We start from the raw sequence: 13289 nt of genomic DNA, 5'->3' as shown, positions 1-13289 counted from the left end.
TCTGAATACCAGTGGCTGATGATATAGAATAGATTTTATTGCTTTGTAATGATATAGGATGACAAGAGATGTAACAAGGAATTAGTGTATTGGAATAGGATTGAGGAATTGTGTATAAATGAAGAAGATTTTGTTACCCTGGCCATGCAGATGTTATCTACAGTAATATGGTACTTCTATGGTAATTCTTAAAGTATGGGATGGTTCTGTGGATATGCATGTTGTACCATTGCATTCTGGGCTCGTTACTGATGCTCTCTTAGTATGCTCAAGAATCCATGAAAGAATAGCTCTCAGAAATGTTTGTCGGAGCTGTGACTATAAATTGTAATTTGAAATGTATTTAGCAGTATGAAGAAAAACCTCTAAAACCGCTGTCGTCATATCTTTGCTTTAATAAAGCATCTACTTTTCCTACAGGTGATGAATTTTGCTCATGTTTGGAAGCTTTAGCAGAAATCATACTTGCCAATTTTAGATTTTGCTCCAGTGAGATGAATACTTTCTCCATTACTTTTTTTCTTAAGCAGGTGTCAGAAAAAAAAACAAAACCTTGAAGTCCCAATATAGGAGTAAACATATTACTTAGTGAAGACCACCAGCTACTTTGATGTAACTGGGGGGTGGTGGAAGGGGAAGCAAAGATTTGAGCAAATAGAAAAATCACTGTCCATGCTCTAAGCATGTAATTTTGGAAATAGACCTTTTCCCCTTCATTAGTGCCATTTCATTTTCTCTTTGACTTACTTAGTTCCTGACTGTGTTATGATAATTCTGTTAGAAAGGCCAGTAATTATGGTCCGTGGTTAGTAATGGTAAGGGTGTTCACATACATGCCTATAGTTCTCTTTAGAATTTTGACCTTATCTGCAGGGGAGAATTTACCAGCACTGGTAGAATTTAAATTGGTTTAGTTCAACTTGATTAAATTGCAGGGTGGATGCTGTTACTCAGAATACACAATCTTAATTTGTTTTCCCTTCATTTGTTTGAATTAAACCAATTCAGGCTATGTATTCTGAATGAACGCTCTTGCAGGGATGTAATCCACTCTAATTTGGTATAAATTTAGATCTTCAGCTAGTCCAGATTGATTTTTCTCCAGAGGAGTCTGTTTTGTTTGGAGTTAGTTTAAATGTCAGAATTTACAATTGAAGCAAGAAAGGCATAAATGAAAAAGCTAGAAAATTAAAAAATTAAACTGACAGAATTACCCAAGACAGATTTTTTTCCATTTAGCTATTTGTACCCTGACATAAACCAAAAAATTGTACTTTAGCCATATTTAATCATAAGCATTCCTAACTATGTGAAACACATTGTAAAATGTGGAATAGTCTGTATGCAGAGCAATAAATTAAATTACAATTCCAATTTAAGTATCTAATTATGTAATTTTTTGGTTAATATTACTTTAAACTTATTATTATATATTACTATGAATTACTTAACTAATTATTTAGTAAATTATTAAGTAGATTTTTAAAGTTGTTGTTATTAAAATTAAATTTAAATGTAATTATGATTTACAGCAATTGGAAGTTGCCTGCAGAATATAACACTGAAAATGTTTATATTCATTAGTACTATTTTGAGATAGGGCTTGGAGGTTTGAGAGAGAGCAGGTTAAAAAAATGAGGAAGATTATACTTGAATTTCTTTCTGTACTGGGAGTTGTTTGTCTAGAATTCTAACATAAGTCACTATGGGATACAAAAACTAGTTAAGGTGCTAGGTGAGAAACACAACTTTTGTTCTTTATTTCATGTTTTTCTGTTAATCGCTGAGATCCCATGTTCTGCTCTGTTTCTGCAGTCACTGGTTAAATGGAAGCCACTCCTGGGATCTGGATGGTTTCTACTGACATAGACTTCGCATAGCAGCTCCATCGTGTCAGGAGGTTGCAATGAGTGGAGGAGGGGAGCAGCCTGACATCCTCAGTGTGGGAATCTTGGTCAAAGAAAGATGGAAGGTGGTGAGTATGCCTTCCCGCAATTCTTTTTCTTTAAAACGTGTTTTTAAAAAGAAGTAGTTTGCGCTTGGAAATCTGTTTCAAAATTCTTGTGAGATGTATTTTGCTTAATACTTATGTTAAATGGTGAAAGGACTTTAAAACCACTTGTTTCTCTTATCCTACTTTAAAAAGAAGTTATATGGGTTTAAGGTGGGTTTTCTTCTGGTAAGGACCTAGGAAAGGCTTTAAATCCTGACTTAGTGCCTGTTCAGAACACAACTGGAAGAGTCCTGTTAGTATGTTGAATCCAATCAGCCAGTGATTATGTCAGTCCATTTTGGAAATCAGTCAGGCACCCTCTTGAAACTAGTCAGATTGTGAGATTTGTTACTTCTTTTATAGGCAGGTCTTTCAGGACCTTGCTGCTCTTCCAATTAGAAATTATTTTTGTTTGTTATATTTTGTAGCATAGATTTATTCCTGGCTGATTTATATCCATTTGATTGTGTACCAATATTGGCTTTACCATAAATAGCTCTGTTCCCTTTGTTTCCCTCTGTTCATATCCTTGATTTCCATCTAGTGGGAAATAGTATCCTTTTGAAACTATTTTTGCTGGGAAAAGCAGGCTGAGTTCTCATAGTTCCTTCTCCATTCCTCTGATCACTTTAGAATTCTTTTTGCTTGTGGATTTTTTTTGGTATTTAACAAAAAAAAAGAAAAAAAAAAAGCCGCTTCATAATAGCACATTTTGGGTATCTCTGTGTGTTTAGTAGGCAGTGAATGGATGCTGAATCACTATTTTTTGTACCATCTTTGCTTTATATTACTCCCGTATTTCAATATTTTAGTTAAAACTGTGAGGCTGATCATACAAGATACAGATTTATCATTCATTTCAAATTCATATAGAGAAAATAATTTCAACTATCTTGTGCCCTATCCTTCATTTAAAAATGCAGGAAGCTGAGACTAGCTTTGTGTAGGAAACCTTTAGATTTCCTTTTGTGTAAATAGAACCTAAACGGCTATCTCTGTAGTGTAAGTATTTGTAAAATACCTTCTTATATTGCATCTCAATATTGCAGTGAAGTAAAAACTGAAAGCATAGTCTTGAATCAGATCAAATAGAATAAAATAGCATTATAAATAGATAACAGTATACTAATATATCGCTATCCACAAAACTACTCAGTTGTCTGATATGTGTAACAGTAGTCCTGTTTTCTTCAGGTTTTTCTTTCCTATGTAATGAAGAATGATGATCAGATCAGTGTCTTTTGGAAAATTTTGAGAGTAGGCTGTTGTTCATCTCATGTGATTATGCATTTTAACTTGTATGTTTTCCAAATCAAGTATAGATATATGTTTTCCAAATCAAGGTAGATGAGTGCCAAATATTGTCTGTGGGTAACTCTTCAATTTCTTAATTTCTGTAGCAAACATTAAGGATTTCTTGATGGCATCTAAAGTGATGTATTTCTTTCTGAATTCAGGATTTCATAGGACAGTCTGCCAGTGGAAGAAAATAGCATGCAAATTTTAGAAATTCCTTAGTGCTTGACACATATGTATTAACATAATTAATACTATTCTGTTACGTTATGAAGTATTGAAGTTTTTTGCTGGTTTTCTTGAAGCAGTACTTAAAAATTCCTTGTGTAGAAAGATGTGGTGGTATAAACCAGTGGACTTTCAAGTTTTGGTGACGATGAGTACTGTCCCTAATTATCAGTTGTACTGATTGTTCCGTGTGGAACTCTCCCAATATCCTGCCGTTGAAGAATGGCAGCTCTATAGTATGATTGCATGAGATTATTTTGTTGTAACCAGTTTAAAAAAAAAGAGTACACATTCTGGAAGTTATGTAAAGATTTGCAGCTGAAATGCAGTTCTAGGACTTTTTGCTGTTCAGGAGCTTGGTCTTTGTAATCGTGAAAACATACCTGGAATTTGTGGATATGAGCATTTTGAAAAACTATTCTCAATTAAATTTAATTTTAACCTAGACGTTCTGTAGGGTGATTCTGTTTTGAAAAGTAAGCATAGAAAAGACCCTATAAAATATTTTTTCCTCAGTGACACCCTCCCTCTCTACTGGTCTCTGTATCTACTAGCACGTGCTTTTATCCTCTGTCGATGCCTTTTCTCATCCCTCTTTTTTGCCTTTGAAACATATATTACAATCCTGACTTGGAAAGACTTGATTGTAATGATAATTGGTTTTAGGTAGGTTTAAGAACGTCATTCAATATGCAGTGTAAGTGAAAGTACCAAGATAAAACATGCTGCAAATTGTATGCTTTAGACTTGAAGCATACAAAGAGATAGGAGTGGAAGAGAAAATGAGTTTGGGGTGTGAGATGCTGAATGCAAAGAAGAGAAGCAAGCTTGAAACTAATGTACAAAATGGGAGAATGTGGTGCAGGTATAAACGAGGGCAACATGGGCCTTGTTAAGGTAAAAATGCTGAGCAGATGCGGCAGGAGGCCAGTATGGTCGAATGGTCGGCTCCTGTCTGAACTCAAAAGCAAAACGCAGGCAAACAGAAGGTGGAAACAGGGATGGGCTGCCCAAGATTAACGTAGAGACATTGCCTCTGTGTGTTGGGATGAATATATAGGAAAGCCAGAGCTCAGCTGGCAGTTGAAACTGGTGAGGGATATGAAAAGCAACGAGAAAGAAAGGCTTTTACAGGGACACTGGCAGCAAAAAGAAGACCAAGGAAAATGTGGGCTCTGCTGAATGTGGTGTCTGACCCAGTGACAAAGGGCATGGAAAATATTTTTTTCTACAATCAAAGAGAGGTTCATTTGTGCCTAGAATTATTGACTGATGTCATTATTGGATGTATGTTAATGATTCTGGTGTACTTTATCTGAGGATAGAAATTGATCTGTTTATTTTATTAGTGCAGTGATGTGTTTGTTTTTGTTTTAGCTTTTTGTTTGTTTTTAAATTTTTTTTAAGTACACAAACAGAAAAAAAACCCTTTCAGAGGCAGTCTTTCTCAGTCTGGCCATTTCTCAAAGCTGGTAAACGAGGTTATGTGATAAACTGCTAGAAGTTTGCATAGGGGTGAGGATGGCTGTGTCACCTCTTTCCTTTTCCCCTCTCACCTTTTTCACCGCGCATTCTCACTGTCTCTGTTGTGCTTGTACCGTGCTGAAAATTTATGTGCTTATGCTGAAAACTATGGTCAAATCAATGTCTATGTTTAACTGTTGGAGCCCTGTTAATAGCTCAGAGCTCAGGCAAGATAATGGCTTTACCAGACCAAGATGTGGAACAGAAAAGTGTAGACTTAAAATGGCCAAATTAGTCATGAAACTACATCTTCAAGAATTGTACCTGGATACACATATACTTTTTTTTTTTAAAAATATATATACATATATATAATCCTGTTAAAACATGCTATTTTCCCCAATATTTAGACAACAGATCTCTTTCCTTTCTGTAAGGACTAACCCTCTGCATATATTAAATACATCTGAATGTAACCAAGTTATACTGAGTATTTCATCGGACTTGAAAGGTTTCTGTTTCTCATGGTTTGTCACTATTTCAGAGTTAACCCTAGATTCTTACCTGAGTAGTACCTTAAACAAGTCATGTCCGAAGACAGAAACTTCTTATTCAGGATTTGTGATACTGTGTACTTGAACATGTTAGGTTCTTCAGATGTGTAGTTTAAAGAGTAACAGGCTTAAGCCTGTGTTGGTATGCATGTTATGCTGCCTCAGACAAGGAATACAGCCTGCGGAGAAGAGGAGACGGCGTTTGCTAACAACTAGTGTGCTTGTTAGAAAGAAATGAACATGTGAATTTGCAGTCAACAGGTGTTGCACTGCAAACTGGAATATGACTGGAAAAATGCAAGTAAACAATACAAGTATTTTATCTGTTACCTTCTTCCTTATTCTTAGGGGCCTACACTATTTTAAAAATAGTTTTTCCTTCTCAGTCAGATGGCTGATTGTCTGGATTAGGAGACATTAGATTTATTTTCAGAATCTGAAGATAGGTCAGCATATTGCTGATCTCTAGATCCCTGGAACGCAGATGACATTTGATACAATGTAGTCATATAACCTTAGCACCTGTGTGTTTTCAAATGACGTTTAGGAAACCATGTCAGTTCTTTCAAGGTAAAATATAGTAAAAATACAACATTGCGTGATTCTTAGGGTAAGTTCTTTTTGTCTTCTTTTCTCTTCTGTCAGCTTTAGAATGGTAGCAACAGGGGAGATCACCATATGAAAGCATTACATGAAATAACATTGACTTTTTTGATACAGAAAACCAGACAAGTCTCTGTTCCCTGTGAACATTTAAAGCAGAGTGAAAACACAACTATTAATATTTGCTCTGAATGTAATGCAAACTAATTACTATGCCAGGAGCATTCTTTTTATTACTTTCTAACACAGATGAAACTTTCAGTGGTGCAAGTTTCTTTAGTATGTCTGGTAATACAAATGGTATTGGTGAACCATAAGTAAATGTGAGTAACATTTAAAATATATATTCAAAGATAATCTTAGCCATTTCTTATCATTTATGATTTAGCCATTATGTGTAAGTCACTGCATATAACAGAAAATGCTGTCTCTTTTCAGTAAGTCCAAGAACTTTTATAGCTTTAGTATTCAGTGTGTATATTTCTGAAAAAAGAAAAAGATGGCATATTATAAAAATGTCACTGTGCATTTGTATTTGAAGGTCTCTGGGTAGTATGTGACTATTTGAGGAAAGACTTTATTCAGCATGCTGACTTTGGTCAGACTCATGCTGGGAATGCTAGTGCACTCCTTTATTGTATTAAATACAAGAAATTTTAGTGCAGGTGGAGATCAGGTGTATTAACTTGTTTTCCTAGGATTGTCTTCCAAACAGTGGTTAACCATACCTTTGCAGATTATTCAGTAGCTCTTTTATGTACTGAAGGATATGATGATGTTATTTTAAAATCTATTAGTAATACAACAGCGTTTGTAGTATGGCAGGCAGTACAAAGAAGTATTGATGTTTTGTCTCCTTTCTTTTCTTCTCCCCTCTTTTAAATCTGTTTTTGTTCTTTCTTTTATTCCAATATAGTTGAGGAAAATAGGAGGTGGAGGATTTGGAGAAATTTACGATGCACTGGACTTGCTTACTCGGGAAAATGTTGCACTGAAGGTCGAATCAGCTCAGCAGCCAAAGCAAGTGCTGAAAATGGAAGTAGCTGTGTTGAAGAAATTGCAAGGTAGGGCTGTACCCTGGATATGAAAGAAGTAGAATGTCAGTGTATCTTCTTAAAAAATCATTATAATCTCTATTTAGTCATAGTTTGAATAAATATTCCCCATATTTTGCAGGTTATTGCTAAATGGTTATTAAAAGTGGAACAGAAGCTCTTTCAGCTTCTGAAAGTTTTGCTACAATGAACCTTTTCTTTCAAACAGGATGACATAAAAATAAAAAGAACAACAAAAAATTAAATTCCTGCAAAACCTATGCTCAACTATGTGGTTTATTCTGGATCTGTATCTTCTCCTTACCTTTTTTGCTCTAGACTTTGTTGTTGTTGTTAGCTTTTTATTTCCCCTTCTAAGATGGTCTTTTTTTTTTCTTTTTCTGTACTATCTAGCATTGAATATTTGCAGGTCCTTCACATAGCATCCAGGATAAGAATATTTGTATTTCTTTGCCTTTGCAAGTAATGCCAAGAATAATTCTAATGTTGAAATGAGAAATGTATTTCAAAAAACCCCATGCAAACAAACAAAAAAGCAACTCTAAAATACTGTAACTTGTAGAAAAAAATTATTGGCATGTAGAGTCCTGAAATACTTTTTAGGGTTCAGGTTCTTGACCATTCAGAATCACAGCTTTGAATAGTCACTTTTGGTGTACCTTTAGATACTTTAATGTCTGAGGCTATCAATGCAGAGAAATATGCAACGGCTTCTCTTAATTGCTTTTCACAACGTAAGATTATAAAAAGAAAGTTTTAAGCGTGACTTTTTTTCTTTAAAAAAAATTTTTGATTCTGGAAGATTTTGACTAATACATCTGTCCCTGTCAGCAGCCCGATTTTTCCAAACTCCTAGTTTAAATAAAACAAAATCTTCATGACATATGGTGCCGCCTAATCTGCTGTAAAGGTCACATTGTAGCAGAAATTGACAGCCTCTATAGATTTAAGAGGGCAAACATGTCACATATTATAGTGTTAACAAACTGTTCCTGTGTTTATATCTTTTTAAAGAATGTCACAAAAGCATCTAGCATTATATAGTTGAGCAAGGAGATTCAGAGACTGCATATTAGCTTACTTTGAATTTTAGAGTTTCTAGTCCAGGGATGAATAGTAAATTTCAATATTACCAATTGTAAATTTAGAAACCACTTGTCAGGGTTTTTGAAAGAAATGATCTTAAAGGTAGTGAGTTTTGAAGAAACAAATACTCTAACTCCTGGGTTTTTAAATGCTCAGAATTCATTTTTCAAGGTTTTTTTTCTATGTACATGAGTTTGATTTTGTTTGTAACAAACAGTCTTGAAAATGGTATCGCAGAAGCAGCTAAAGTAATAAGGAAAATAGTAATCACTGAAATAAAACGTTAGAATTTGGTAGTACTACAATGCCGATGTATTTGTAAAAACATAGCCTTATATATGATTGCATAACTGAAGTGCCTTATAACTTTCTACTGTGAATTTAAGTATTGTGAAGTTTGATTTAAGATGTTACAAAAATGCTTTTTTCTTAGTAAAAACTTTTTTACCTTTTGAAATATTTTTGAAAACCAAAAATGTTTGCTGAAATAATAAAAAATTGATTTGTGAATAATTGCCATAGGGCCTTACAGAAGTTATAATTTTCTTATCGGTCTTTCTTTGGGTGTATAATTCCTTTAACAACCCAGGTGTTCCTGCAGAAGAGTCTCTGGTTCTACTGAATCATGGGAAATGCTGTCTAGATGAAAAGAACAGAATAATGAAACACCTGAACAACAGATCCACTGAAGCAAATAATCCAAATAAAGATCTTTCATTTATTTATTTTCTCAATATTATTTCTCTGAGAAAAAAAGAAATAGAAGGTTTTATATAACTGAAACCCTGATTTTGTATGAGATCATTAGCAGGAGCTCTTTTGACAACCTTCCTTATTAGAAAATCTAAATATTATTCCTTAATTTTTATCTCTTATTATTCCCTTGCACAGGAAAAAAAAAAAAAAAAAAAGTCCATGATTCCATGATAGTAACACTAGGGGTGACCTTTAGTCATTGCTGTGCAAGTTCCACATTACAGTGTGTAACAGGTTTTAGATAGGGAACGTTGCAGATGATCAGGAAAGTGACTACAGTAAGAGATGGGTCAACAGTGAATCTTTTGCATATATTGAGATTTAGAGTTTGCACAGATACGTAACTTTATTTTTACATGCATATATTTTTATCCATACTTAAAGGATTTTTATTAAATAAGATTATGGTAGAGACCATTTTATGTTTTGCAAAAAATCTTGGCTTCTAGGAGCCATTTCCATTAATTTTTCTACCTTCCCAAGTTTTCAGTATGCAAAAGCTAAAAATTTGAAGCAGAGAGAAAATCAAGAAAAATGGACAAAAATGGAGAGTAGAAAACAACTTTATCATTGGTTCTTGAAGAATATTTTTTTAAATGCTTCATTTACCATGTAGAAATTTTTCTTATTTTTGACAAGATTTTTTTCATGCAGATTCAGAGCAGGTAAAATTGTAAACAGTTCTTTTAGGATATTTTTGTAACAACCTTCTAATAGCATACGTCCTCTGAGACCAACTTTTATCTTGTTCCTCTATCCCTTTTTGGCGTGTGTGTGTGTGTATATATATATATATGTGTATGTATATAATTACTATCCTTTTCTTAAAGGGCTTATGTTCTCTTACTTTCAAGGTGTTCTAGTTACCTTGGACATAAATCAAAGGAAGGAATGTAATTGTCGTGAAAATCCTTTTTCTTGCAAATATTTGGAAAGTTTGATCTATGAATAGTATGTAATGAAAGACAGTGAGCTGACAGTGTCATTCAGAATTCTCTTGATGTGTGGATCTGATTTAAAAAAATATTTATTATGTACAACTTCTGGGAAAACTATGAAACAGGCTTTTAGGAAAGAATTAAATAAACAGGTGTAATATGTCTCAATCCAGCAAAAGAGCTCTTCCAGTCTTTACTAGAGCTAGACATATGCTCAAGGTTATAAACATGCGTTCAGGTGTTTCTCAATTAGAACCTTATTTCACAGAAACTGTGAAACTGAAATGAGAATAGCAGTTGGCAGAAGTGCAGGGATATATTGGTTTTTATTATTTTTGCTTTCAGAAATTTTGAAAATTAAAACAGTGTGGTCATTCATTGCGGGGGTGAAATGAGTCATAACTTTGTAGGTGTGCAGTAGAGTGAATAATGGAAAACTTCAAAGAAGGTCTTTTAAGACCCTGATCTAGGAAAACATGGTTAGATATGTGAGTAGTTGTGCGACTTCTCTTTTAATTATGAAGGAGTATGTTCACTGATACAGCCGTTTATTACCGCTTAGTCATCAATTGCCTCTTCGATTTTTTTTTTTTTTCTCCTGCCAATGATGCTGTCCTCTAATTATTGTTGTCAGAATACTGTTTAACTCTTTAAGCTCTGTTTTTGTTTCTTTTTAAAAAAAGAAATCTGCTGCAACAGATGGTTGTTTTGTTTAATCATGTTGTTAGGCCATCTGTTCCCACAGTCAGATGGGAGAAGACAGATTTATCACATCTCACTCGGTGAGAGTGAGACTCACTCAGTTGGTTTCCGTCTCACACAACCTTACAGACTTCTCCCTCACTCATTTACAGCGCTCTAGCATAATTTAGTGATGGGTTGCATCTGGTGTAGGCTGAAAAGCTAGCTGTAGTGATACACTGCAGCCTGAGGAATGGCATGTAGGCTTCGTACCTTCCCTAGGAAGCTTTTCAAGGGCATAGTTGTTCACTGCAGCCTATTACCATCTTCTTCTCCCCCTGCTCCCCATCCGTGAGGCTCACTGGTGTGAGAAAATACTGTTTTCTCGCTGAGGAAAAAGGAACTCAAGGTATCTACAAAGATGTAGTAGGTGTGTATAGCCACACTGGAGTGGTGGAGGATCATGCTATTTGAATAAGGTGTACAGGCCCTACTTCTGTCCTTTCCCGTTTCCTCAGATTTTTATAAAAGTTAGCTTCCAGAGAATTTATCACACAACTGGAGTTGCTGCTCCAGTTAAAATGGGGTTTCTCTGACCAAACCGAGTGTTGGACATTTACTGAATTTGTCAGATGAAATCTGACTAATACATATTTCTCTGAAGATGTTCCTTCAGCGTACCCACAGTGGCTGTAAAATGAATCATAAATATTTGAGATGAGACTTCATTAACTGGAAACTGCAGCAATGAATATACAAAATTTCATCTTGACAAATTTGCTGCAAATCCTTTTTCTTAATAAAATTATACTGTCTGTAATATTGCCTGTCTTACTTAAACAAATGAGTGGAAGGAAAAAATGGAGGAAAAGCAGTGATACTTACAGCTTAGCACTTGCGTATTTGCAGAAGCTGTAGAGATTTCTTTTAAAATAATTCTTTTAAAACAAATTATTTTGATGAATCCTATACAGTTTTCTTTGTTTAAACAGGTCTTTTTTTAATTGCATGTGGCAGGGAGCTTCCTGAGGAAGCAATAAACAGGCAACCGCTCTTCTGTCAAGTGAAGTAAGAATATTCAGAAGCTGTAGGGCCAAGTTTTAGGGTTTTGATGGAGCTATGAGGGCAGCAGTAACAAAAAGTACCCCCAGATCTGTAGCTAGCAGTAATGGTGTTTTGAAAGCAGTAATGGTTTTTTAATTTTTACTTGCTTCTTTTTTTTTCTATTTATGACATTCTGGTAATCCTAAGGGTAAAGAAATTCATGAAAGAAAGCTTAGGTGACATAAATTTTACACAGCTTTAGCGGCCACTTGTGACGATCAGCTTTCTCTTGGCTGTAGCTTCCATGGTGTCAGAAAGGCAGGTAAATGGCCTGAGGGACTTAAACCCTACAGTTCCCTGTTCTGTCGCAGAGAGGGGTCATAAGGGGCCCCAGCTTCTCTCCAAGCTGATGAACACAGATACCGAAATTACAATAAGGTTGCATTCCCCTTCTGTTTCCATACTGCAGTCTTTGGCTTGCCTTTTTCTCTATTCACCTGGGGAATCTTATGCTTTGACTTACAACTGCAGGATAGTAAGGGGGTTATTTTTGACCAGCGCTCTTCTCCTCCACGGTTTGCTCCTTGGACAGCAGGAGGCTTTAAAGCAAATTGGCTTAAACCAAGCTGTGATTTTTTAGGTACTACAATTCTTCTATCTCCGCTTCAGTGTAACTGAGCTGAATTTGCCTTTTGTAGCTAAACAGCAAAGGTCATATTCTAGAAAAAGATATTCATAAATCAGATTAGTTGAATTGCATTTTCTACAACTTTTTAATAAAAAACACGACCCGCAGGTAACTACTAATGTTTTCTTTCATGGTGGCAGCTGCAGCTTGTAGAAAAAGAATGGTGGCTAGGAATATTGTCTATAACAAGCCATCGGCTTTGCAAGAAAACAAGCTTTTCCCAATCCAAAATGCCTCAGATTTGTAGACATTTAGGCATGTTGCCATGCATGTTTTCTTACGGAAGAGTGAAAGCTGTGATAGGGCTGCATATTTTATGGGAGAAAACTCTTATTTAATTGGGGGTAAAACTGACATCGTTTTTACAGCTGTTGAACTGGTTTTATTAAAGATCTCTAAAGAAATATACCTATCTATCTCTTCCAGTAATTTGCTAGGTATTTAAAGGAATAAACCACGGAATTTCATTATCATGGGCTAATTTGCTGCTTTTTTTCTCAGGAAAAGATCATGTCTGCAGATTCATTGGATGTGGAAGGAATGACAGATTTAACTATGTGGTCATGCAGTTGCAGGTTAGTGTATCAGAGCTCAAAGTTTGCTCGTGTGTTTTGGTTTATTAGGCAAGCATGTATGAAAATATCAGTAAAATTTTAGAGGATGACAAATTAAAAAAAAAAACAAACCCAAAGCTCATGAACACATCATAGTGAGCAAACTTAAATTGAGCATGTTCTTATATCTTTATCCTTTGATGTCCTTTCCATAATTCTCTCAGAAAGGAGAAAGTTTGGATCCTCAGAAAGACCTGACTATTGAAAGACTGAACTGTGATGTCTTCTGAGATAATTCACATTCCTTTGATGTCTTCACTTGAAGATAGTCTAAAATATATTATATTAG

The 13289-nt window shown here is 34.9% G+C and overlaps 1 protein-coding gene across 3 annotated transcripts in view; it reads left to right on the top strand.

Annotated features, from left to right (window-relative positions):
• TTBK2 (tau tubulin kinase 2) overlaps positions 1–13289 on the top strand; it is a 106071-nt gene that overhangs the window by 25431 nt on the left and 67351 nt on the right. For all 3 annotated transcript variants that reach the window (XM_087746334.1, XM_087746332.1, XM_087746335.1), the window contains exons 2-4: positions 1816–1975; positions 7055–7202; positions 12888–12961. In XM_087746334.1, coding sequence (XP_087602460.1) covers positions 1907–1975; positions 7055–7202; positions 12888–12961 — 291 coding nt within the window. In that variant the 5' untranslated portion in view covers positions 1816–1906. The remainder of the gene's footprint in view (positions 1–1815; positions 1976–7054; positions 7203–12887; positions 12962–13289) is intronic.

Source organism: Nipponia nippon, unplaced genomic scaffold, assembly GCF_047370975.1.
Source record: "Nipponia nippon isolate SJK-2023a ecotype South Korea unplaced genomic scaffold, ASM4737097v1 scaffold_10, whole genome shotgun sequence".
Classification (NCBI taxonomy): Eukaryota; Metazoa; Chordata; class Aves; order Pelecaniformes; family Threskiornithidae; genus Nipponia; species Nipponia nippon.
The sequence above is the reverse complement of the archived record's forward strand: the minus strand, read 5'-3'. Positions and strand labels throughout refer to the sequence as shown.